The 25001-nt window shown below is 45.7% G+C and overlaps 1 protein-coding gene and 1 long non-coding RNA gene across 3 annotated transcripts; one reads left to right on the forward strand and one right to left on the reverse strand.

The window, feature by feature from the left end:
* Window positions 1-2932: 2932 nt before the first annotated feature.
* LOC123489668 lies at window positions 2933-4586 on the forward strand. Of its 2 annotated transcripts, none has more exons than XR_006660585.1 (4): window positions 2933-2952; window positions 3823-3900; window positions 4016-4102; window positions 4182-4586. It is a non-coding gene; the product is annotated as an uncharacterized LOC123489668 (long non-coding RNA). The 2 variants fall into 2 exon arrangements; XR_006660584.1 differs by lacking the exon at window positions 2933-2952 and adding an exon at window positions 3601-3624 and having other exon boundaries at window positions 4182-4585.
* Window positions 4587-5374: 788 nt separating this feature from the next.
* LOC121562447 (phosphatidylinositol 4-kinase beta) lies at window positions 5375-24676 on the reverse strand. The gene is given in 17 exon segments (XM_045220100.1): window positions 5375-5768; window positions 5920-6040; window positions 6300-6432; window positions 6719-6870; window positions 7116-7205; window positions 7207-7230; window positions 7344-7467; window positions 9832-9842; window positions 9844-9870; window positions 9872-9938; window positions 10059-10168; window positions 10303-10536; window positions 10781-10869; window positions 10872-10889; window positions 10892-10934; window positions 24079-24128; window positions 24131-24676. Coding segments are annotated over 17 exon segments (1875 nt in total). The 5' UTR covers window positions 24531-24676; the 3' UTR covers window positions 5375-5586.
* Between the last annotated feature and the right edge of the window lie 325 nt (window positions 24677-25001).

Consider the following 25001-nt stretch of genomic DNA (forward strand, 5'->3'; position numbering starts at 1 on the left):
TATTGCTGTCAACAAGGAGTCCGCTTAGGCTGCACCGTGTTTAGAGGCTTTTATTAAAATCACGAGGTTACAGCATAAGTTACAGACCCCCGTCCCAAAATAATCTGAATGCTCCTGACTTTTCCTTTGTCTAACCCATACTTATAAACAATGGCAATAAATGGGTTGCTCCCTTTTTCGTCCAATCACCGGTCTCCCCTGGGGCGTCACCCTCCAACTGCTACATTCAAACCAAGATAAACAGTTCTTCTTTGTCCCTCAAGACTAGTCATAATCTTCATACACGACAAGAGACAATAGATTTGTGGGAGTCCTTCGTAATTAAAACACTAACCAGCCGTAACATACGCATTCAATTTCTATTGTCTGCCATTTTCTTTTAGCCTCTGATTACTTTTATCTCCTAATGAAGATGTGTGTTGGTGTACTGGTTTTCCTCAACAGCCACCCTCTTTGGATGTATTATTGTTGCCGGCTGTACAGCCAGAGCTTGTGTGCTCGCCCAGGGTTTCAATTTTAGTCTATTTTAGGATTAGGGTTATGTCATGAAACGTGGGCTACTAGGCCTACATTATAAATATGACACAATCAGCATTTCACTTTGGATATGAATAATCCAAATTATCAATCAGTTATCAAAACGCTCAGATATAACCACCAGGGCAGGAGGGCGAAGAGATGAGAAGAGTAGGCTATCTCAGCTGATTTATGCAGGAGATTTAAAATAATAATGTAAAACATATCTGTAGGCTTTTTAGTAACTATTTGAATGATGTTTAGTCCAATGCATGTTGGTTCGAACGCTTTGACACCTTGAACGTGAAAGTGAGTGGTTCAGTGAGTGTCTCCGCCTAGAACATCACAGAGCTGATGAACGCAGCAACGCTCTTTTTTCAGAACCATGGCGAGCGCATTGTGACTGTCACGGTCGTCCTAAGGAGGAGGACCAATGCGCAGCGTTGAAAGTAGAACATATTTATTCAATTGGAATGATCACACTGATCAAAAACAACAGGCGCATAACGTGATGTCTACGGTTATACACAAACCAAAATAGAACAAAATCCCACAAACCCGAATGAAAAACAGACAGTTTAAATATGGCTCCCAATCAGAGACAACCCACGACAGCTGACACTGCGTGCCTTCTGATTGGGAGTCACTCGACAACATAGAAATAAACACCCATAGAAACAAAACCCATAGATCTACACACCCTGGCTCAACATAACAGTGTCCCCAGAGCCAGGGCGTGACAGTGACGCTGTCCCTTCTACTCCTACTCAGAGCCATTGATACAGTATTTTCTAAATGGTTATACTCCTACTGTTCTCTAAACAATAGTTTCATAGTTTACAATTGTATAAACTCCCAAATCATGCTCAAAATTCAATTTAATTGATGTCACTGTTGAGTGTTTTTTAATCAGTTTGATAAACATGTTTGTCCCTTTGTGACATAGCCAACCATGACTTATGGAAGAATTTGACGTATTAATGGTCCCTATAAAACCCTGTAATTCTAAGAAAGAATTGTCAGATGGTTTTGAACTCAGTCAAATCACTGCATGTAGAGCGATAATGAGTAGGTCTATGTTCAGTCGTTTGTTGACAGTGACCCCGCTTGAGATTCTCCGCGAGAGGCCGCTTCTGAGTGCAGCTGGCCTGTTGTTTGCGTCCGGTTCGGCAGTCTACTTTTATAGCAAATATTACGGTATCGGTGAGGATGCACTGGCCACCGTGGAGACGTGGACCGTGTTGTCACGGTTGAGGAGGGTAAGTTTACACATTTGACAATGTCTAAATAGTAATAGTCCCAAATGCCACCCAATACCCTATTTCTTATTTTGACCAGGACCCATAGTTCTATGGTTAAAAGGCGCTGGTCAAAAGTAGTGCACTAAATAGGGAATAGGGTGTCATTTAGGTAGCAATCATGGTGATTACATTTTTACAGTGTAGCCCTAGATTAACAACAACAAACAAACTTGCTCCTTTGAAACCAAACCTTTGCTTTAGGTTTAATTGAACATGTTGGTACATTATGCAGACACATAAATACATTTGATGTCATACAATATAAAACACAAGTAAATATATGATCAGCCTAACTACATGGACAGATGTCTGGTGTCTTGTAGCTAGTATTTCTTAAACTTAGAGAAAACAATCCTTTATTGTTTTTCATAAAGATAATGAGCCAACCCTGGACCAGGAGGACCCAGTCCTTGTTCAGGTAAGAATGCTGCAGGCCTATCAATGGCTTGGGTGCCAGTCTTTCTGCTCTCTGCCAATTCCATCGTGGCAATATGATATTGGCATCACAATCCCATAAGGAGTGGACAGAGAGCTGAAACAGACTGGCACCCAGGCTATAACAATACTGCTTCATTAGCAGGATTGGTTCAATAACAATCTGTCATTCAAACTGTCATTTTACTGACTCATAAATTGATCCTGATTTTCTTCCTTAGTATGTGGTTGAGGAGGTTGGGCACCGGCCCTGTCTGGCTTTAATCCCTTGGTCTGGATCTCTGTGGGTTCCCAGCTCTGTAAGTCCATCCATTCTGATACTCTCTTTGGTCTTCTCTATGGTCTTAAAACTGGTTTATGTACTTTAAACATAAACATGACGTTTTCTGAAGAACAATATGGAAATACATTTCTGTAAACATATTCCCTATTTTTTATAACTGCAGCCAACATATTACCTTACCCATGCTGGTGAGAGAGCTGGCAGTGTTAAACACGCAGGTAACCATGCAGATTATTGGACAAAGCTCATCTGATCTAATAGGCAGGATTACCTTCAGTATCCACTACGGTAGTGAAATACTTTGATGTTCGTTCCCTCATTTTCTCACAGATATTCACAGTGGAGCAGCCCATTTTCATCTGTTTCACTCCTGCAAGGAGGATGGTATGGAATGAACTGTCCTCTCAAAATGAACAGGTAGCCATTCATATGCAGGTACCTCAGATGTTTCCTTAACCTTTCAACACAGACCTGTGTAGTGTCTCAGAATCTATCCATGCAGTAGCCTCCTCTTGTGATCCTCCCTAGCAGTCTGTCAGACCTATAGGCTACCTGTCTATCATTCAAACTGACTTTTAATTTGATCCTGTCTTGTTCCTTAGTATGTGGATGAGGAGGTTGGGCAGCGGACCTGTCTGGCTTTAATCCCTTGGTCTGGTCCTCTGTGGGTTCCCAGCTCTGTAAGTCAATCCATTCTGATACTCTTTGGTCTTTAGACTGGTTTATGTAACTTAAACATAAACATGATGCTTTCTGTAGAACAATATGAAAATACATTTCTGTAAACATATTCCCTTTTTTTATAGCCTGTCAAACTGCAGCCAATTTATTATCTTACCCACGCTGGGAGGATGCTGGTGAGAGAGATGGCAATGTTAAACACACAGGTAACCATTCAGATTATTAACCATTACTTATCTGATCTAATAGGGATAATTACCTTCAGTATCCACTAGTAGAATACTTTGATATCTTTAAAGCTGTTCCCTCATTTTCTCAGATTTTCACAATGGAGCAGCCCATTATCATCAGTTTCACTCCCTGCTAGGGAGGATGGTATGGGAGGAACTGTCCTCTCAAAATGAACAGGTAACCATTCATAGGCAGGTACCTCAGATGTTTCTTAACCTTTGAACACAGACATGTGTATTTCAACTGCCAATTGTCTTAGAATCTATCATGCAGTGGCCTCCTCTTGCAATCCTCCCTATTCCAGTCTGTCAGTCCTATAGGCTACCTGTCTATCATTCAAACTGACTCTTAATTTAATCCTGTCTTGTTCCTTAGTATGTGGATGAGGAGGTTGGGCACCGGTCCTGTCTGGCTTTAATCCCTTGGTCTGGACCCTTGTGTGTTCCTATCTTTGTGAGTCTATCCATTCTGATACTCTCTGGTCTTTAGAGGATATTAAAGATTAACATCAAGTCACTAGTTTTCTATAAAACCACATAATGAAAAACATATTCCCTTGTCTTCATAGCCTGTCTTCTCCAAGGCCAAACCAGTCTACTACCTCACTCGTGCTGGGAGAATGCTGGTAACAGAGCTTGCAGTGTTAAACACACAGGTAACCAAACACATTATTAACCAAAGCTCATCTGATCTTATAGGAGAATTTACTTTACCCTGTTCCCTTTTTTTCACAGACTTCCAAATTGGTTATTGAGGAGCCTACCATTCACCTCACTGAAGCTGGGAGGCTAGTGCTTGACGAACTGTCAGCACATTCAGATAGCCATTCACAGGTAGTCAATCACATTATTAGACAGTCATAGCTGATTAGTAATAGTACACATTACCATGTCCTCTATCTCCACAATTGTGTGTCTTATTAATCACAGAGCAATCTCTATAATTAGGGGATGTCTTTGTTTTTCAGCCAAATAGGGAAGACTGGTTTTCCCTATGAGAAGTTGCAGCTGGTTGGGAACTGGGGTTCGTTTCATTTCCATTACTGGAAGATCCATTATGGACGAGTGCAGGTACTTCAGACATATTCTTAACATTTATGCCCCAATATGTCTCTGTCAAAAAAGAGAAAAGTGGACGCAGAGTGCCGAGTGTTCCAAGAAAAATGGTCATCCTATTTAATCACGGAATTGAATGGGAAAGCTGTATGTTTGGTGTGTTCAGAGCATGTTGCAGTGCTGAAAGAATATATCCTTTGTCGCCACTATGTGAGTCTTCATGCCGACAAATATGACAACTTTCAAGGACAGCGGAGATGAGAGAAGGTGAATGAACTGTTGGCGGGTCTGAAGAAACAGCAGTCTGTGTTTACTCACAGCCGAGACATCAGTGACGCTGCAGTGAAAGCTAGCTACCTCATTGCTACTGAAATCGCAGTGGCTTCAAAACCATTTAGTGAGGGTGAATTTGTAAAAACATGCATGATGAAGGCAGCGGAGATTGTGTGCCCTGAAAAGCGGCAGGCTTTTGCAAATATCAGCCTGACAAGAAACACAGTTGCAGACAGGATTTCCGATCTTTCAGTGGATTTGGACAGCCAGTTGAAGCAAAAAAGTAAAGTCATTTATTGCGTTTTCGGTTGCAATTGATGAAAGCACGGACATTACAGATGTTGCACAACTGGCCATTTTTTCATCCGCGGAGTTGATGACACATTGACCGTCACAGAGGAGTTCGTGGAGTTGGTGCCGATGACAGATACAACGACAGCAGCTGATATTTTTACCGCACTCGTCGGCGCGCTGGACAGGGTCGGAGTGGACTGGTCCCGCGCTGTCAGCCTGGCTACTGATGGTGCGCCCTCAATAATCGGGAAAAAAGCAGGCGTTGTGACAAAGTTCAGAGAGAAAGTGCAATCTGCAAATGGAGGACGTGATTTTTTGACTTTGACAAAGAACATACCGAGTTTGCAAACAGGTCCTGTAGCACTAGTCTATACACAAGTCCATTTTCCTAAATGTGCTGCTATGGCAAGCACACATGCGTGAGTCCATATGCACATGTTCACCACCATCTTTATATGTATGTTTGCTTGCTCTCCCATGTGGTTGTCCCATGTAGTAGAGTTTGGTGTCGAACTGTTCACATGATGCCGTTGGTGAAGTACTGGAAGCCGTCGTAAAGCTTGGTGGTGATGGAGCGCATGGAGCCATCCACCATCTGCTCCACCAGCACCTGTAGCTGCTCCTCCGTCAGGCTCATGTGGAAACGTTCCTTCAGGTAGCGGATGGTGCTGGAGCCATGGAAGCAGGGTAGGTGAGAGCCTGGTGGGGGGAGGAGAGAGGGGAGACCCAGGAGAGGGAGTCAGAGGAGTTGCAATCCCAAGACCACAGAGAAACCGGGCAGATAGATAATGTTTATGGAAAAACACCACAACACACTGGTCATGCTAATATATCGTTTAGCTAACAGTACCTTGCTGCATGATCTCCACTATTTGGACCACCTTCTCCATGTGTTTGCGAGCAGCTATCAGGCCCTGGAGCATCAGCATCTTGTAGTAGTTGAACATGTCTCCATCCAGGCCTCCCATCACCTGAGAGAACCACAGACAACAGAGGTTAGTCTTTACACATAAAAAACCAACAGGTTATGCAGGCTACTGCAGCTAACCAGCAAACTCGCTAATAGCATCTTTGAACACTAACAAATGTATGCATTTATGCAGTGAACATTTTGTGAGGTTTCTAGCTAGATTGTTAGGCAGCTAGTTGTATGATGAATTCCACAGTGTTCTCCAGTTTACACTTATTTGACAATGCAAATTCGCATGCAGTATAATTCATTTGACTCACATCCACAAATTCGCTGGTGAGCTTAAAAGCGGAGGTCTCAAAGCCCAGGTTCCTGGGCGAGCTGGACAGGATGAAGCCAAAGTCAATGTGGATTATGTGGCCCTCCGAGTCCAGGAGGATGTTTCCATTGTGTCTGGAGAAAGACAGAAAGGAGATGAGGGATAGGGGAACTGAGTAAAGGGTATAGGAATAGAGGAGAGGGTGGGATGTGGTAGTTGATATCAGACCACAAAAACTGTGTTTACACAGGCAGCCCAATTCGACCTTCTGCCCAATTATTGGCAAAAGATCAGAATTGTGCAGCCTGTGTAAATGTAGCCAAACAGGCTCAAAGACAAAGGAAGCTAAGAGGGGAAATGGAACATGTGAGTAATGTAACGAGTGAAACTGAAGAGGGGTGAAAAGGGAGGGTTGCCCACCTGTCTTTAACCTGCAGCAGGTAGCAGATGAGACTGTAGCCGGCGCAGCTCTCCACAAAGTTGCACTGGGCGGTGAGGAAGGCCTCGGTGGTGTAGCTGCCGTGCTCCTGCAGGAAGTAGTCCAGCAGAGACAGCTGGCTCTGCTTCCTCACCTGGAGCACAGAAACAGCATTTTGTATGAAATAGCAACAGACACAGTATTCCATTAGAAAAAGCTACCGGCACGGCATTCCATTAGAATTAGCAACTGACACGAAATTACTTAGATTATCAAAATCTTTCATCCCAAGAGGTACTGGATTACATAGCTAAACAACTTGGCTTGAAGTTATTGTTAGGCAACTTTGTCATGAGATTTCAAGTGCATAATTGGGTCCATCTCATTTTCTCTGCTCACCTGGTGCAGAGAGACAGCGTTCAGCACGGGCTCGATCATCCCGCTGTCCGATGACATCACCAGGATCTTATAGGGCTTGATCCACAGGGGGGACGTGCTCCTGCTCCCAGATGGACTGGAGAGGAAAGGGGAGTAGTGGAGCGAATTAGTGATTGAATGAATGCTAATAAGAATAAATAATTCAGAGCATTTCTGTGGAATGGGACTCTACTGTGGAGAGTCAAGTACCTGTAGCTGGCTGAGCACCTGGAAGGCCAGTAGCTCTTGCCTCAGGTCGTCCCCACACTTCACGATGACCGACAGCAGCCGCCAGTTTGGCAGGTGACCGTAAGGGGAGCCCTCCCTTATCCGCCTGAGGGATGGAGAGAGCGGAAAGAAATAGTGAGACACAGCAAATGACTTTACAATGCCACAATGTGTTGTCTTCGCTGCACTAAGTGGGACAGACATGTATCCTCGGGTGGGGGATTGTGTATGACCATCCATTTTGTCTCTTCTAGTAATTACACTGCTCAAAAAAATAAAAGGGAACACTTAAACATTTACATTTACATTTTAGTCATTTAGCAGACGCTCTTATCCAGAGCGACTTACAGGAGCAATTAGGGTTAAGTGCCTTGCTCAAGGGCACATTTACGTCATTTAGCAGACGCTCTTATCCAGAGCGACTCACCAATTGGTGCGTTCACCCTATAGCCAGTGGGATAATCACTTTACAAATTTTTTTGGGGGGGTAGAAGGATTACTTTATCCTATCCCAGGTATTCCTTAAAGAGGTGGGGTTTCAAATGTCTCCGGAAGGTGGTGAGTGACTCCGCTGTCCTGGCGTCGTGAGGGAGCTTGTTCCACCATTGGGGTGCCAGAGCAGCGAACAGTTTTGACTGGGCTGAGCGGGAACTATGCTTCCGCAGAGGAAGGGGAGCCAGCAGGCCAGAGGTGGATGAACGCAATGCCCTCGTTTGGGTGTAGGGACTGATCAGAGCCCGAAGGTACAGAGGTGCCGTTCCCCTCACTGCTCCACAGGCAAGCACCATTGTCTTGTAGCGGATGCGAGCTTCAACTGGAAGCCAGTGGAGTGTGCGGAGGAGGGGGGTGACGTGAGAGAACTTGGGTAGCGCCTCCATGCTCTGGACACTACGCTGACAGACACAGCAAACCTTCTTGCCACAGCTCGCATTGATGTGCCAACACAATGTAACTCCAAGTCAATCACACTTCTGTGAAATCAAACTGTCCACTTAGGAAGCAACACTGATCGACAATATATTTCACATGCTGTTGTGCAAATGGAATAGACAACAGGTGGAAATTATAGGCAATTAGCAAGACACCCCCCAATAAAGGAGTGGTTCTGCAGGTGGTGACCACAGACCACTTCTCAGTTCCTATGCTTCCTGGCTGATGTTTTGGTAGTGGTAGCATGAGACGGAGTCTACAACCCACACAAGTGGCTCAGCTAGTGCAGCTCATCCAGGATGGCACATCAATGCGAGCTGTGGCAAGAAGGTTTGCTGTGTCTGTCAGCGTAGTGTCCAGAGCATGGAGGCGCTACCAGGAGACAGGCCAGTACATCAGGAGACGTGGAGGAGGCCGTAGGAGGGCAACAACCCAGCAGCAGGACCGCTTCACCTCCGCCTTTGTGCAAGGAGGAGCCGGAGGAGCACTGCCAGAGCCCTGCAAAATGACCTCCAGCAGGCCACAAATGTGCATGTGTCTGCTCAAACGGTCAGAAACAGACTCCATGAGGGTGGTATGAGGGCCCGACGTCCACAGGTGGGGTTGAGCTTACAGCCCAACACTGTGCAGGACGTTTGGCATTTGCCAGAGAACACCAAGATTGGCAAATTCGCCACTGGCGCCCTGTGCTCTTCACAGATGAAAGCAGGTTCACACTGAGCACGTGACAGAGTCTGGAGACGCCGTGGAGAACGTTCTGCTGCCTGCAACATCCTCCAGCATGACCGGTTTGGCGGTGGGTCAGTCATGGTGTGGGGTGGCATTTCTTTGGGGGCCGCACAGCCCTCATGTGCTCGCCAGAGGTAGCCTGACTGCCATTAGGTACCGAGATGAGATCCTCAGACCCCTTGTGAGACCATATGCTGGCCCTGGGTTCCTCCTAATGCAAGACAATGCTAGACCTCATGTGGCTGGAGTGTGTCAGCAGTTCCTGCAAGAGGAAGGCATTAATGCTATGGACTGGCCCGCCCGTTCCCCAGACCTGAATCCAATTGAGCACATCTGGGACATCATGTCTCGCTCCATCCACCAACGCCACGTTGCACCACAGACTGTCCAGGAGTTGGCGGATGCTTTAGTCCAGGTCTGGGAGGAGATCCCTCAGGAGACCATCCGCCACCTCATCAGGAGCATGCCCAGGCGTTGTAGGGAGGGCATACAGGCACGTGGAGGCCACACACACACACACACTACTGAGCCTCATTTTGACTTGTTTTAAGGACATTACATCAAAGATGGATCAGCCTGTAGTGTGGTTTTCCACTTTAATTTTGAGGGTGACTCCAAATCCAGACCTCCATGGGTTGATACATTTCATTTCCATTGATAATTTTTGTGTGATTTTGTTGTCAGCACATTCAACTATGTAAAGAAAAAAGTATTTAATAAGATTATTTCATTCATTCAGATCTAGGATGTGTTATTTTAGTGTTCCCTTTATTTTTTGAGCAGTGTATATTTCTATGTACCAATCACCCACCTGACTTTCTCCCTGCCAGGGCTCCTTGAGCGCCACAGCGGGACGGGTCCTCCGGATCTTTCCGAACGTTGTGGGGGGTGTGGGCCAGGTTCTCTGATAGACGTCGCCTAAGACAAAAGAAACATGCGGTTGTAAAACAGCTATCCAGACCAAAACTCTATAACAAGAAAGTCTTAAAGACAAACTACAAGCTAGCAGGGCAATTCTGTCCGGCAGTGACCCTGTACCTGATGTCGCCAGCGGCGATGAAGACAGGCTCCTTGCTCTCCGTGCTGGTGATGCTGTCCACAGAGAACTGGGAGATGTTGTCACTGCTACTGGTGTGGCCTTCTGGGAGCTGGAACCATAGAAGGACCCCAGAGTTAAAAGTACATTCAAATCTGATTCACCTCCTCCTTCCCCAACAACCTAGTCATCAAAATGTGACTTAAAGTCAGACGGTGCCACCATGTGGTTGCCATGGGTACCCACCTCCACTTCCAACTTGCCGATGTCATCCATGGCCCAGGCCTCGTCGTCGTTGTCGTAGTTGGGCACGGTGGAGAAACTGCCGGCGCGCTGCTCGGCTGTGATGCCAACGCACTCCGGGAGGAGGTTGTCCACAGAGCGGGCGCTGCGGATGCATGTCTCCGGGATGCGCAGGGGAATGCCGGACGTCTCGAACCTCTCGCACTCCAGCACCTCCACATAGATGATGTACGGGGCCTGAGAGGAAGGGGAGAATGAAGAGGTCACTGGAGTTCTAGACCTATTTTTGTAAGGTACATTTACAAAAGTGGAGTGGGGCCCACTCCATCTAAACTCCAGGCTCCTCAGGAAATAAATAAACTAACAAATGAGTTAACTAATTAATTGTGTCAAACTACTAGGCATTCTGGTCACCTTGTTTTTGGAGCCTGTTGTGTGTGTGTACCTCCTTATACATGTGTATTACAACAAGTTGCCTCACCTTATCTTTGGAGTTGAGCACCACGGCCTGTGTGTGGGGCACGCGCACCACGTGGTGGTCGAAGGCTGCAGTGGGCAGCCAGACGCGGTCTTCTGCTCCTTGGTGGGCCCATCAGAGACTTGATGAACTCCCTCTGCAGTGTCAGGCGCAACGGCTACAGAGAGGAGGAGCAAGGTTAGGAGGAGGAGAGCTGGTTAGAATCTAGATCAAGACAGATGTCTTTTTGTGTTCTGAAGACATTTACAACAAGCTACAGCAAATAACAAGTGGCACATCTTTTTTTTAGGGTCCTTCCATGAATGACTGCACACACAAAAAAAAAAAAAAAAGAGGCTGAGAAAGGAGGGAGGAAGATGGGTATGATGGGAATTGAAAGAAGGATGTTTTAGGAGCGGAATCTGAAGAGAAAACCAAGGGGAGGTATAAGACTAAGAATGCATGGGCACAGGGAGAAAGAAGCAAATAAATTAAATTCTGTCAACCCATTGCAGTACCACATTCCAGCACCAGAGATCAGTACCACAATGGTTAAAATGAGAGACTTGAGCGAAACCCAGATACCAAACAAGCTCTTGGGCCTTGGAGATGTTTAGTCAACTTATGGTGTCCAATATCTTCATATTTAAAGTATGAGCAATATTCAATACCATTATAGTAGGTCAAAGTGGTGTGAGCTGTGGTCGGGAGAGGTTGTGTTTTCTCTAGCAGGAGGTAAGCTTGGCTTCTTATATGGTGTTGAGTAAAGCTTAAACCATGCATTTAGATCGTAGGTAGGTAGTTGTAGTTAGGTATTGTAGGTAGTTTATTTAGGTAGTTATTTAGGTAGTTATTGTAGGTTTCCGTAGGTAATTATTGTAGGTAAGTATTGTTTACGGCGGAGCCCGGCGAAGCACGAGGCTAGCTAGCTAGCGGTAGCTACTGGTAACGCTTAGCAACGGTGGAGAGTTGTTTCCAATGTTAATGTGCTAGCTAGCCAACGTTTAATTTTTGCGCGTTATGAAAGGAACTAGACACGGACACGAATTATCTGTTTAGTGTGTTAACACACTATTGGTAGTTTGTTGTAACCAAGTATTGGTGCTAAACTGTGTGTTATTGGATGCTAGCATGCTAGTTAGCTATGGCGTCATAGTTAGGCATCGTGGGCTGTTGTGGGTAGTTACTGTAGGTTAGCATTGTTTTTGGCGGTGCCGGTGTAGCACGAAGCTAGCTAGCTAGCCGTTCTTCAAACAAGTCAACACAGTAGCCATTGCTAGCTAGCCAACACGACCAGCTAACTGTACTGTAGTAGCTAAATACAATATACTTGTGCTAGCTAGCCAACGTTTAATTATTGCTGCGTTATGAAAGGAACTAGACACGGACACGAATGATCTGTTTAGTGTGTTAACACACTATTGGTAGTTTGTTGTAACCAAGTATTGGTGCTAAACTGTGTGTTATTAGATGCTAGCATGCTAGTTAGCTATGGTGTCATAGTTAGGCATCGTGGGCTGTTGTGGGTAGTTACTGTAGGTTGGCATTGTCTTCGCGGTGCCGGTGTAGTACGGCTAGCTAGCTAGCCGTTTTTGAACAGAGTCAACACAGTAGCCATTGTGTGCTGTACTGTGGCAGCTAAATACAATATATTTGTGCTAAGCTAGCCAACGTTTAATTATTGCTGCGTTATTAAAGGAACTAGACACGGACACGAATTATCTGCTTAGTGTGTTAACACACTATTGGTGGTTTGTTGTGACCAAGTGTTGGTGCTAAACTGTGTGTTATTGGATGCTAGCATGCTAGTTAGCTATGGTGTCATAGTTAGCTAGCTGAATAAAGTGGGTTGAGTCTATTCCTTTAAACATTGAACCGCTGTGGTTCACAACAATTCTGATTTCTAAAGGTGGAAGTTGGGAGAGTTTTTGTTCGGGTGGTTCAGTGAAACAATTATAGTTTCAGAGGTGGAAGTTTTGGTGAGGGAGGCCCTGCTCTCTCCTCTCCCAGATGTTTAGTTCATTTCATTCCGATCTCCTCTGCATTATTGTAGCCATTTGCTACAGCCTGTCAACTATGCCTCTGCCTATCCCTGTTCTCTCCTCTCTGCACAGGCTACACAAACGCCTCACACCGGGTGGCTGCTGCCTCTCTAACCTGGTGGTCCCTGCACGCACCCCACACCTGGAGTTCCAGGTCTCAGGCAGCCTCTGGAACTGCCGTTCTGCTGCCAACAAAGCTGACTTCATCCCAGCCTATGCTAACCTCCAGTCCCTCGACTTCCTGGCGCTAACGGAAACATGGATTACCACTGAAAACACTGCTACTCCTACTGCTCTCTCCTCGTCTGACCATGTGTTCTCGCATACCCCGAGAGCATCTGGTCAGAGGGGGTGGTGGCACAGGAATCCTCATCTCTCCCAAGTGGACATTCTCAATTTTTCCCCTAACCCACCTGTCTATCTCCTCATTTGAATTCCATGCTGTCACAGTCACTAGCCCATTTAAGCTTAATATCCTTGTCATCTATCGCCTCCAGGTTCCCTTGGAGAGTTCATCAATGAGCTTGACGCCTTGATAAGTTCCTTTCCTGAGGATGGCTCACCCTCACAGTTTTGGGGGATTTCAACCTCCCTATGTCCACATTTGACTCATTTCTCTCTGCCTCCTTCTTTCCACTCCTCTCCTCTTTTGACCTCACCCTCTCACCGTCCCCCTACTCACAAGGCAGGCAATACGCTTGACCTCATCTTTACTAGATGCTGCTCTTCTACTAATCTCACTGCAACTCCCCTCCATGTCTCCGACCACTACTTTGTTTCCCTTTTCTCTCTCGCTCTCCTCCAACACTACTCACTCTGCCCCTACACAGATGGTAATGCGCCGCCGCAACCTTCGCTCTCTCTCTCCTCTTCCATCCTATCATCTCTTCCCTCTGCTCAATCCTTCTCCTCCAATCTCCTGATTCTGCCTCCTCAACCCTCCTCTCCTCCCTTTCTGCATCCTTTGACTCTCTGTGTCCCCTATCCTCCCGGCCGGCTCGGTCCTCCTCCTCCAGCTCCGTGGCTTGATGACTCATTGCGAGCTCACAGAACAGAGCTCCGGGCAGCGGAGCGGAAATGGAAGAAAACTAAACTCCCTGCCGACCTGGCATCTTTTCACTCCCTCCTCTCTACATTTTCTTCATCTGTTTCTGCTGCTAAGGCCACTTTCTACCACTCTAAATTCCAAGCATCTGCCTCTAACCCTAGGGAAGCTCTTTGCCACATTTTCCTCGCTCCTGAATCCTCCTCCCCCCTCCTCTCTCTGTGGATGACTTCGTCAACCACTTTGAAAAGAAGGTTGACGACATCCGATCCTCGTTTGTTAAGTCTAATGACACTGCTGGTCCTCACACACTGCCCTACCCTATGCTTTGACTTCTTTCTCCCTCTCTCTCCAGATAAAATCCTGCGACTTGTGACTGAAGGCCGCCCAACAACCTGCCCGCTTGACCCCATCCCCTCCTCTCTTCTCCAGACCATCTCCGGTGACCTTCTCCCCTACCTCACCTCGCTGATCAACTCATCCTTGACCGCTGGCCATGTCCCTTCCGTCTTCAAGAGAGCGAGAGTTGCTCCCCTTCTCAAAAAACCAACACTCGATCCCACTGATGTCAACAACTACAGACCAGTATCCCTTCTTTCTTTTTTTCCAAAACTATTGAGCGTGCCGTCTTTAGCCAACTCTCTTGCTATCTCTCTCAGAATGACCTTCTTGATCCAAACCAGTCAGGTTTCAGGACTGGTCATTCAACTGAGACTGCTCTTCTCTGTGTCACGGAGGCTCTCCGCACTGCTAAAGCTAACTCTCTCTCCTCTGCTCTTGTCCTTCTAGACCTGTCTGCTGCCTTTGATACTGTGAACCATCAGATCCTCCTCTCCACCCTCTCCGAGCTGGGCATCTCCGGCGCGGCTCACTCCTGGATTGCGTCCTACCTGACCGGTCGCTCCTACCAAGTGGCGTGGCGAGAAGCTGTCTCCGCACCACGTGCTCTCACCACTGGTGTCCCCCAGGGCTCAGTTCTAGGCCCTCTCCTTTTTCTCCCTATACACCAAGTCACTTGGCTCTGTCATATCCTCACATGGCCTCTCCTATCATTGCTACGCTGACGATACACAACTAATCTTCTCCTTTCCCCCTTCTGATAACCAGGTGGCGAATCGCATCTCTGCATGTCTGGCAGACATATCAGTATGGATGACGGATCACCACCTCAAGCTGAACCCTGGCAAGACGGAGCTGCTCTTCCTCCCGGGGAAGGACTGCCTGTTCCATGATCTCGCCATCACGGTTGACAACTCCGTTGTGTCCTCCTCCCAGAGTGCGAAGAGCCTTGGCGTGACCCCTGGACAACACCCTGTCGTTCTCCGCTAACATCAAGGCGGTGACCCGCTCCTGCAGGTTCATGCTCTACAACATTCGGAGAGTACGACCCTGCCTTACACAGGAAGCGGCACAGGTCCTAATCCAGGCACTTGTCATCTCCCGTCTGGATTACTGCAACTCGCTGTTGGCTGGCCTCCCTGCCTGTGCCATTAAACCCCTACAACTCATCCAGAATGCCGCAGCCTGTCTGGTGTTCAACCTTCCCAAGTTCTCTCACGTCACCCCCTCCTCCGCACACTCCACTGGCTTCCAGTTGAAGCTCGCATCCGTTACAAGACCATGGTGCTTGCCTATGGAGCAGTGAGGGGAACGGCACCTCTGTACCTTCGGCTCTGATCAGTCCCTACACCCAAACGAGGGCATTGCGTTCATCCACCTCTGGCCTGCTGGCTCCCTTCCTCTGCGGAAGCATAGTTCCCGCTCAGCCCAGTCAAAACTGTTCGCTGCTCTGGCACCCCAATGGTGGAACAAGCTCCCTCACGACGCCAGGACAGCGGAGTCACTCACCACCTTCCGGAGACATTTGAAACCCCACCTCTTTAAGGAATACCTGGGATAGGATAAAGTAATTCTTCTACCCCCCCCAAAAAAAAATTGTAAAGTGGTTATCCCACTGGCTATAGGGTGAATGCACCAATTTGTGAGTCGCTCTGGATAAGAGCGTCTGCTAAATGACGTAAATGTGCCCTTGAGCAAGGCACTTAACCCTAATTGCTCCTGTAAGTCGCTCTGGATAAGAGCGTCTGCTAAATGACTAAAATGTAATGTAAATGTAAAGTACAAATCTAGGAAGTCCTTTGTTCTACAGTCCACCATTAAGGCTACTTTGAAATTAGATAACATCTCAATCATAAGGTTACTATATAAAAAAAGTACTTACATTTTGTTTTGTTATGGAAACAAGTTCCAATTAAGTAGGCTAACATATGGGACAGTTAACATTTTTGTTAAAATACTTAACACACAAGAAAAAAAGGTTAATTTGTTAGTTCTTAGTTAAAGGTAGACTCAGTGAAATGTATGTTGCCACGAGCAGCACCGCAGATATTGAGATGAGCGAGATAAAATACTTTTCTCACACAGTCGCACTGTTACAGCATGGTAGCCAAGGGACCAAAACAGCGGAGAAGTTGAGCCTCGCACTTCAACGCTCTTAGTTGTTGTGGAAATTGACCCACTATGCTGTTTACTTTCTGCATCTACGTCATCCCACTGAGTCTACCTTTAATACCAGGTAGGACAATTTTTGCCACATGAACTACTGCCAGTGGCGTATTTGTTGCTTAGGACTACCATGTAAAATGTGTAAACGTGTGTAATTATGACTGACTTTGACTGACTCTCCTTCAGTAAAGGTTACTCCAGATGTCTTTACATTTAGCTGAGTCTCCCCATTCCAAAACTCCCAGAAGCATTTTTCAAAAACATGAAGCAAGTTATCCGATTACAGAGAGAAAAACAACCCAAGGGGTTGAGACCATTGCACTACATGCCAATGTCCATACTTTTATACCACAAAGAAATCATGCCCAATGCATACATGTGCTAGTTGGTGTGGACATTGAAACAGAGCCTAGAGGTGGCGTTGACACACAGATTAGGGCTAGGGCTGTTGCGGTGACCTTATTACCGCCAGTCACAAGTCGTGACCGCAGTTAAATTCCCGTTGGTAAAAGGTACTCCCAATCCAAAACTGCGCAAATGAACGGTGCTGATGGATAGCCTACCAAACTTGCTAATGGCCTGGAACTCAGTGCTCTATTGTCCCTCTAATCACATCATGATTTAATTTGAATAATCTGAATGATGAGGACAAATAATTATGGGAGTTACAGTTCCTGTTCCGAAATGGACACGGGAAAGCCCCGGACCCAATATGCATACATTTTTAAAACCTCTCCCGAAAGGACAACTGGTCTGATCCGAGTGAGGGAAGCAGCAGAAAAGCCAATTGTTTTGCTACTTTATTCAACCGGACCCATGGGAGGGGAGAGAGCGAGAGCGAGGCTGTTAGGGAGTGGAGGCCGTTCGGTGTGTGTGTGAATGTATGAGTAAGCACCATGAGCCTGAGAGAGAGACCGCAACCACTGTTAACTTCTTGGTAGTTATTTATCATCCAATCCGATTATTCAGTACCTGTCTTGACTGTATCAAACTGAGAGAAGCTAGCTAACTCGGCTAATTGAGCCTAGCCATAACATTACTGCGCTTTTCACTGTCCTACCATTAGCCTACACATAACTCCACTCAGACTATAGCGTAAATAGCAGCATACCCGTTGGCTTTTGGTCGTTGTAGCCTCTCATTTCACTTTTAATTCCATCTTCCATTGATTAGATCTCCCCCTCTCCAAATCATCAATATATAGAGTTGCATCATGCAGCCCTTTATGTTTTGATTTCTAAGACATTCCCTGGTTTATAAGCCTATCACAACTAAATCAATAATGGATTTTATTGTGATGGCTATATTAAAAATGTACTTTGACTTTTTAAAATCTAGATGTTCCAAAAGAGCGCTAAACATGTTTATGTTAATTAACGGTCAATTACCGTGAGACCGGCAGTCATTTGCATGACAATTACCGCTTGCCAAAATTTCATGACCGCCACAGCCCTAGTTAGGCCTATTCAAAACCACAGATTTTCCAGGACGAGGAACCTGTATTTCATAGCATTTCCTTGGTCTTTTTGTGTTGACAGGCAAACCAAGCAGCTTCCTTAGCATTCTACTTTTGTAGTCAAATGTCAAAATGCCTTTCCTGTGAAGAAGTGTATTTTCTGGATCATGACCAAACGTTATGACTTCCTGACATTACTTCCAGAGTGGACAGGACGTTCTGTTGAGGAAGGGTCCCCGAGTGTTACTGGGATCGGATTTCCCTATTCAAAACAACTGATTCTGGACCCATGCTTAACGAGGCAAAATAATTGGTGTTCCAAGTGGCTGGGTAACACTTCCCAAAATGTAATTCATAGATTTGAAAAGGTAGAGTGGATATCTGCTCTATCATATAGAGTCGAGTCCTGTTAGGGCTGGCACAATTACCGTATATATTTTTTTATTTTACCTTTATTTAACTAGGCAAGTCAGTTAAGAACATATTCTTATTTACAATGACGGCCTACACCAGCCAAACCCAGACGACGCTGGGCCAATTCTGCGCCGCCCTATGGGACTCCCAATCACGGCAAGTTGTGATACAGCCTGGAATTGAACCAGGGGGTCTGTAGTGACGCCTCAAGCACTGAGATGCAGTGCCTTAGACCACTGCGCCACTCGGTTATGGATGAAGCCGGCACGAAAATAAAATAACCCGTCTTTTTTTTTGTGGAACAACTGTTCATGGACTCAACAACATGATGAAACTTTGCTCCTTGCTGAAACAAGCAAGGTGTTGTAGCAAACAAGTCTTCTGCTCTATTGCACTCCATTGTAAAGTGCAAGGGTGACAATATACACTACATTACCAAAAGTATGTAGACACCTGCTTGTCAAATATCTCATTACAAAATCGTGGGCATGTTGGAAGATGTTGGAACATTGCTGCGGGTACTTGCTTCTACTCAACCACAAGAGCATTCGTGAGGTCGGGCACTGATGTTGGGCGATTAGGCCTGGCTGCGCAGTCAGCGCTCCAATACATCCCAAAGGTGTTCGATGGGGTTGAGGACAGGGCTATGTGCAGGCCAGTCAAGTTCTTCCACACCGATCTCAACAAACCATTTCTGTACAGACCTCGCTTTGTGCACAGGGGCATTGTCATGCTGAAACAGGAAAGGGCCTTCCCCAAACTGTTGCCACAAAGTTGGAAGCACAGAATCGTCTAGAATGTCATTGTATGCTGTAGCGTTAAGATTTCCCTTCACTGGAACTAAAGGTCTTAGCCCGAACCATGAAAAACAGCACCAGACCATTATTCATCCTCCACCAAACTTTACAGTTGGCACTATGCATTTGGGCAGGTCGCGTTCTCCTGGCATCCGCCAAACCTAGATTAGTCCGTCGGACTGCCAAATGGTGAAGCATGATTCATCACTCCAGAGAACGCGTTTCCACTGCTCCAGAGTCCAATGGCGGTGAGCTTTACACCACTCCAGCCGACACTTGGCATTGCGGATGGTGATCTTAGGCTTCTGTGCAGCTGCTCGGCCATGGGAACCCACTTCACGTTGCTTCCAGAGGCAGTTTGGAACCCGAAGACAGACGATTTTTATGCGCCATGCGCTTCAGCACTCGCCGGTCTCGTTCGGTGAGCTTGTGTGGCCGAGCCTTTGTTGCTCCTAGACGTTTCCACTTCACAATAACAGTACTTACAGTTTACCGGGGAAGCTCTAGCAGGGCAGGAATTTGACAAACTGACTTGTTGGAAAGGTGGCATCCTATGACGGTGCCACGTTGAAAGTCACTGAGCTCTTCAGTAAGGTCATTCTACTGCCATGGTTTGTCTATGGAGATCACATGGCTGTGCTTGATTTTATACACCTGTCAGCAACAGGTGTGGCTGAAATAGCCAAATCCACTAATTTGAAGGGGTGTCCACATACTTTTGTATATATAGTGTATTTGACCGCAACTGGATCCAAATAACTGAAAATGTAATTCTCATGCTGATTAGATTTTCAAATATGTAATGCATTTCAGGAGTCTAGCCTAAAATGAGCAATTAGCTGTAGGATACTTTCCGGAATGTACCTGTATAGACAGTAACTGCTCACCCAATAGACATGTAACCAAAGTACACGTTGCTGATGACAACTGCCTTGGGGATAGAGTCGACAGGGAGACAGAGCCGGAGGCTTGGGTTACCTGCAGAACACAACAAGGTGTGGCAGAAATGCATTTTTCTCTGTGTGCATGTACGTCAGCAGTAGAGCAGACGTCCTTTGCACTTGTTGTCCAGGTGATTGTTGAACACAGGGCGACGTGTTAGAATACCATTTTGTAAGGGCGGAGCTAAAATCGGGTGACAACGCATAGCTCCTCTGTACTAGCCTATCTGATGAGGAAGTCAGTCTAAAGACCTACAACTGATTTTACAGCAGTCAAATCAATGTTGATGCATTTGCCTGCCACCGAATGTCTTTATGTTCAAGTGAATAATGCTGGGCCCGACATTGATGCTTGACCGAACGGATAAGTAAAAAATAATAAATCACGCTAAAAATCAAACAATTATGCTACCCCAATCAGAATTTGATCAAAGTGTCCTCTGTTATTGTAGGCCTACAGGCACGAGTGGTCTTTCAATCATGCAGTCGCAATATGTGTTTTTGAGATCAAAGCGAGACTAGCTCCACGTGAACATGTTGATATTGATTGCTAGTTAGTGAGCTATTTACCCAGTTATAGCCAATTTTTGGTCAGCAATGAAAATCTTGGAAAAGTCATGGTGTGTCCATCACCTGCATGTGTTCAAGTGGGTAGTTGCCAGAGGAGAGAGGGGGTGAGAGACATTGCGCAGCAGGTAAAATAATGATATCGCCTATAGACTAACTAGATAGCCATTTCAAAACATAGTGAGTGGCTGGTTCTCGCTAGTTAACTATTAGCATGTATTAATGTCATTGTCATGTCAGATGTCCTATATCCAGATAAACTTTCCACCGGCACTCACGTATAACCGCAAATGGCCGACATGCAGTTGATACAGGTGTGTTGATGAAACCAATATTGCATACTCCGGTTGTAAAACAGTCTCTCAAACGCTCAGAATTTGCTAGGATTCTCCTCTATTCAATACTGGCCATGTAATTCTGACATATATATATACACACACATATATATACACACACACACTACTGTTCAAAAGTTTGGGGTCACTTAGAAATGTCCTTGTTTTCAAAAGAAAAGCAAATTTTTTGTCCATTAAAATAACATCAAATTGATCAGAAATACAGTGTAATACGCGCTTTCTATTCTGGTTAGAGCGCTGTTCTGTGAAGGGAGTAGTACACAGCGTTGTACAAGATCTTCAGTTTCTTGGCATTTCTCGCATGGAATAGCCTTCATTTCTCAGAACAAGAATAGACTGACGAGTTTCAGAAGAAAGTTGTTTGTTTCTGGCCATTTTGAGCCTGTAATCGAACCCACAATTGCTGATGCTCCAGATACTCAACTAGTCTCAAGAAGGCCAGTTTTATAGCTTCTTTAATCAGCCCAACAGTTTTCAGCTGTGCTAACATAATTGCAAAAGGGTTTTCTAATGATCAATTAGCCTTTTAAAATGATAAACTTGGATTAGCAAACACAACGTGCCATTGGAACACAGGACAGATGGTTGCTGATAATTGGCCTCTGTACGCCTATGTAGATATTCCATTAAAAATCTGCCGTTTCCAGCTACAACATTAACAATGTCTACACTGTATTTCTGATCAATTTGATGTTATTTTAAAAATGGACAAAGAAAATGCTTTTCTTTCAAAAATAAGGAAATTTCTAAGTGACCCCAAACTTTTGAACGGTAGTGTATATAGAAACAGAAATAATTTGTGTAAAGCGACAGCTGCATCTGTAGTTAAACCCCTCATGTATGTTTACATTGAATCCCACTCTGGGGGGGAAATGGTGCTATCTGAATCCACCACAGTGCCCCAGCCCGGCGGCTATGTTGCCAAGACGACGCGAGGTGGGCAGGAAGAGGGAAGTAGTGAGGCGGAGAGGGCATACCTGGGCACTGACAGCTGAGCCCAGACTGTAAACAAAAAAGGGCTGTAATGCAACACCCACCCAATCTGCACTGCGGGGTGGTCCCACTCACATTACAGCGCGGCTCAAAATTGTGGACATATTTCACAGCATTCTTCTTCCTCTTCACTGTGATTGGTGCATCTTGGTTTTTCCTCACTGTTGCAATCCAGCCAGAGGCCAAGTAAAAAGATCAAATCAAAATTAGTCAGGTCAGTCCTTAGGCCAATAAACAGGACTAACAAGATGGCGTGTGAAGCCTTATCAATAAGGACTATCAGTACAGTATTTATTATCAAAGCAAAATGGACTGCTTGGCATCCAACTAGTGATCACTGTGTACTAATACCACAGAGTTTCTAAACCCAGAGGCGCAACACGCGAGACTTCCCATAATGCTTGCGAAGCAGACTCAGCAGACCAGACCAGGGTTTGGTAAATTAATGGGAGAAGTGAAAAATGTATTCTTAGTTGTTAAGTTTCTCGAAATCTAAATGCAACACAGATTCAAGCTAGGCTTAAGTTGCGGAAACTGTCATTACTACAACCTCATGAAAGTGACAGGTTTTTATTTTCAACAAAAACAACTTTATATCAAAGTTTTTGTCAAATAAAAACCTGTCACTTTCATGAGGTTGTAGTAATGACAGTTTCCGCTACTTAAGCCTAGCTTGAATCTATGTGCCTTTGATTTGACGGCCTGCACGACCGTTAAACCCGACGATGTGTTTTTGCACATGAGCTTAGCTAGCTAACGTTGCCAAAACATCACCTACAAGCGTGATCGGGGATTTCTATTGGAGAAGCAGTTTCTGCCCATCTTTGCTAATACATCCTAAAGAGCAAAGTCAATAAAGCGAAGTGCCCTTGAACTCCTTTGGGCTGTTGGTTGCATTCTGTGGATTGTTAATGTGCTCCACCTGCCCTACAGGATTCTTCACAGCACAGACACAGATTAAACAGGGATCACTGGCCACAACAACATCAGCAGGGAGGTTTGATGCAGGCATACGTGGGGAAGGGAGGGGAGGAAAACAGAGTGAGGGAGAGCGAAAGAGAAGGAGAGGAGATTAGCTGAGAGAGGGATGGGTAGAGGATTTTTAAAAAGGATGACAAAAACAGGCACAAAAAACAGAATAGAGAGAGACTAGAGGTGAGAGGAAACATTGGTAGTAGGGAGAAAATGCATAACACAGCAAGATGCCTGGGAGAGTCCAAGAAAGCGTTGAACGAGGGGAGAGGGACCATCTTTCTGCTATAGTTCAGGACCTTGTCCCATCTAAAACTACCCAATTTGATTTCTCATAAAATAACTGATCCCCTGATGAGAGAGAGAGAGGACTGACAGAAGGTTGCAAGCCAGACAATCAGTGAGACCGAGAGAAAGGCCAGACAAGAGGAAGCAGAAAACTTCCACAAGAACCATATCGCTCGTCAACACTGACACAAATCCTGCCCCAACACAAACATGCTCACAATAGCATCTGCTAAACAATCCAATGTCTGCAATGATAGAAAGTGACCAATTTTTTTCACCAAGCTCTCCATTCGAGAGGGACCCACCCTCAACCTCACACCAGCTGCAGAGCAATCTAGCTGAGAAGTCCAGCCAAAAAAGGAGAGGGAGGACACTGCACGCCCAAAACAATAGGGGAGGGAACTCTGGAGATGTGGGACAGATGCTACCTAACCCCACCCCCCTTCTTTATTAGTTAGACTGAGGGTAGTCTGGCTAGACCATAGAAAGAGCTGTTATAACGCTCCTCAATGTCCAAAACTCGTACTCCTGGGCTCCCAAAGAATATTCAATTTTGACAGAACAGTTTTTGCACAAGTAATATTATTGTGAGACATGGAAGATGAGCCTGCAAGTCGCAAGCAAACGCTGCACCTGCGAATAATAAAAAGTATTGCTGACTCAGCACACTCCAGCATGGCTGATCCAAGTTTCCCTTGCTGAATCCCACAGTGTTATGTAGGACAACCATTTACTACTGACACACAGATGGAGAAAAACTTGGTATTCAGGTTACTCAGGGTTTCCTGTGCTTTATCATCCATAGGGACTATAAAAGAGAACATGTATGCAACAGGCCTACTATTAAAGATTAAAAACGTACAAAGACATTCTATACTCTACAACTCTGATCCCACTCTCCCTTCCCTCTTTTTGTATGACAAAATATGTTAAAAAAGGTACTCACCTCATCGTAGCCGCTTTCCACCTTGGGGTTGCTGGCTGTTCTCCTGAGGCACTCCCCAGGCTTGTGCAATGCGTGGCGTCCGACTTGGATCGCTGATGTGTCCGCTTGGAAGGCGAGAGGTAGGCATCGGCAGGGATGATTTGGCTGTCGGGGGCCGGGGGCGGCTCCACGGTGTGCCGCTGGTGGTGTCGAATGTGGGCAACGTCCCGCAGCCCAGGGCTGGCGTCCGCAGCACCGGCGGGACCCACACCTTTAGAAGCTGAGTGGGGCTTTAGTTCGTCTGAGAGGATTAGCTTGCGCAGCTTGGTGCCGCGCGAGTGGCGCTGGGTAGAGATGTGCATGTCGGAGGAGTAGGCGCCGAGCAGCCATGCCGTCTGCAGGGAGAAGGCAATGCTCTGGCGGCAGCGGTGCACCACGTAGGGCCGGATGGCGTCGCCCATATCCTCGTCCATATAGGAGATGCAAAAAAGTTTGGTTAAAATTAGAGCTAAAGTTAAAGATGACTATATGGGAGTAAGAGAAGAAGAGTCCCATTTAAAGGTCCAATGCAGCTGTTTTCTCTCAATTTAAAATAGTTTCTGGGTAACAATTAAGTACCTTACTGTGATTTATTTTAAATTAAAATGGTCAAAAAGAAACTAATAGCTTCTTAGCAAAGAGACATTTCTCAAGCAAGAATTTTGATAGGACTGTCTGGGAGTGGTGTGAGTGGGGAGGGGAAAACTAGCTGTTATTGACAGCGGTTTGGAGGTATGATGTCACCAGGCAGGCCAACATTTCGTCTCACCACCATAGAATGACATTTCAGGCGTCTTTTAAAATGGCTCTTACACTAAAAACGGCATTGTAATCTTTCAGAATTTCACTGTTATTCCAACCTCAGTGTGGAATATATATAAAACACAGGAAAATCATGTTGACTA

This window comes from Coregonus clupeaformis, unplaced genomic scaffold (assembly GCF_020615455.1).
Source record: "Coregonus clupeaformis isolate EN_2021a unplaced genomic scaffold, ASM2061545v1 scaf3150, whole genome shotgun sequence".
NCBI classification, from domain to species: domain Eukaryota; kingdom Metazoa; phylum Chordata; class Actinopteri; order Salmoniformes; family Salmonidae; genus Coregonus; species Coregonus clupeaformis.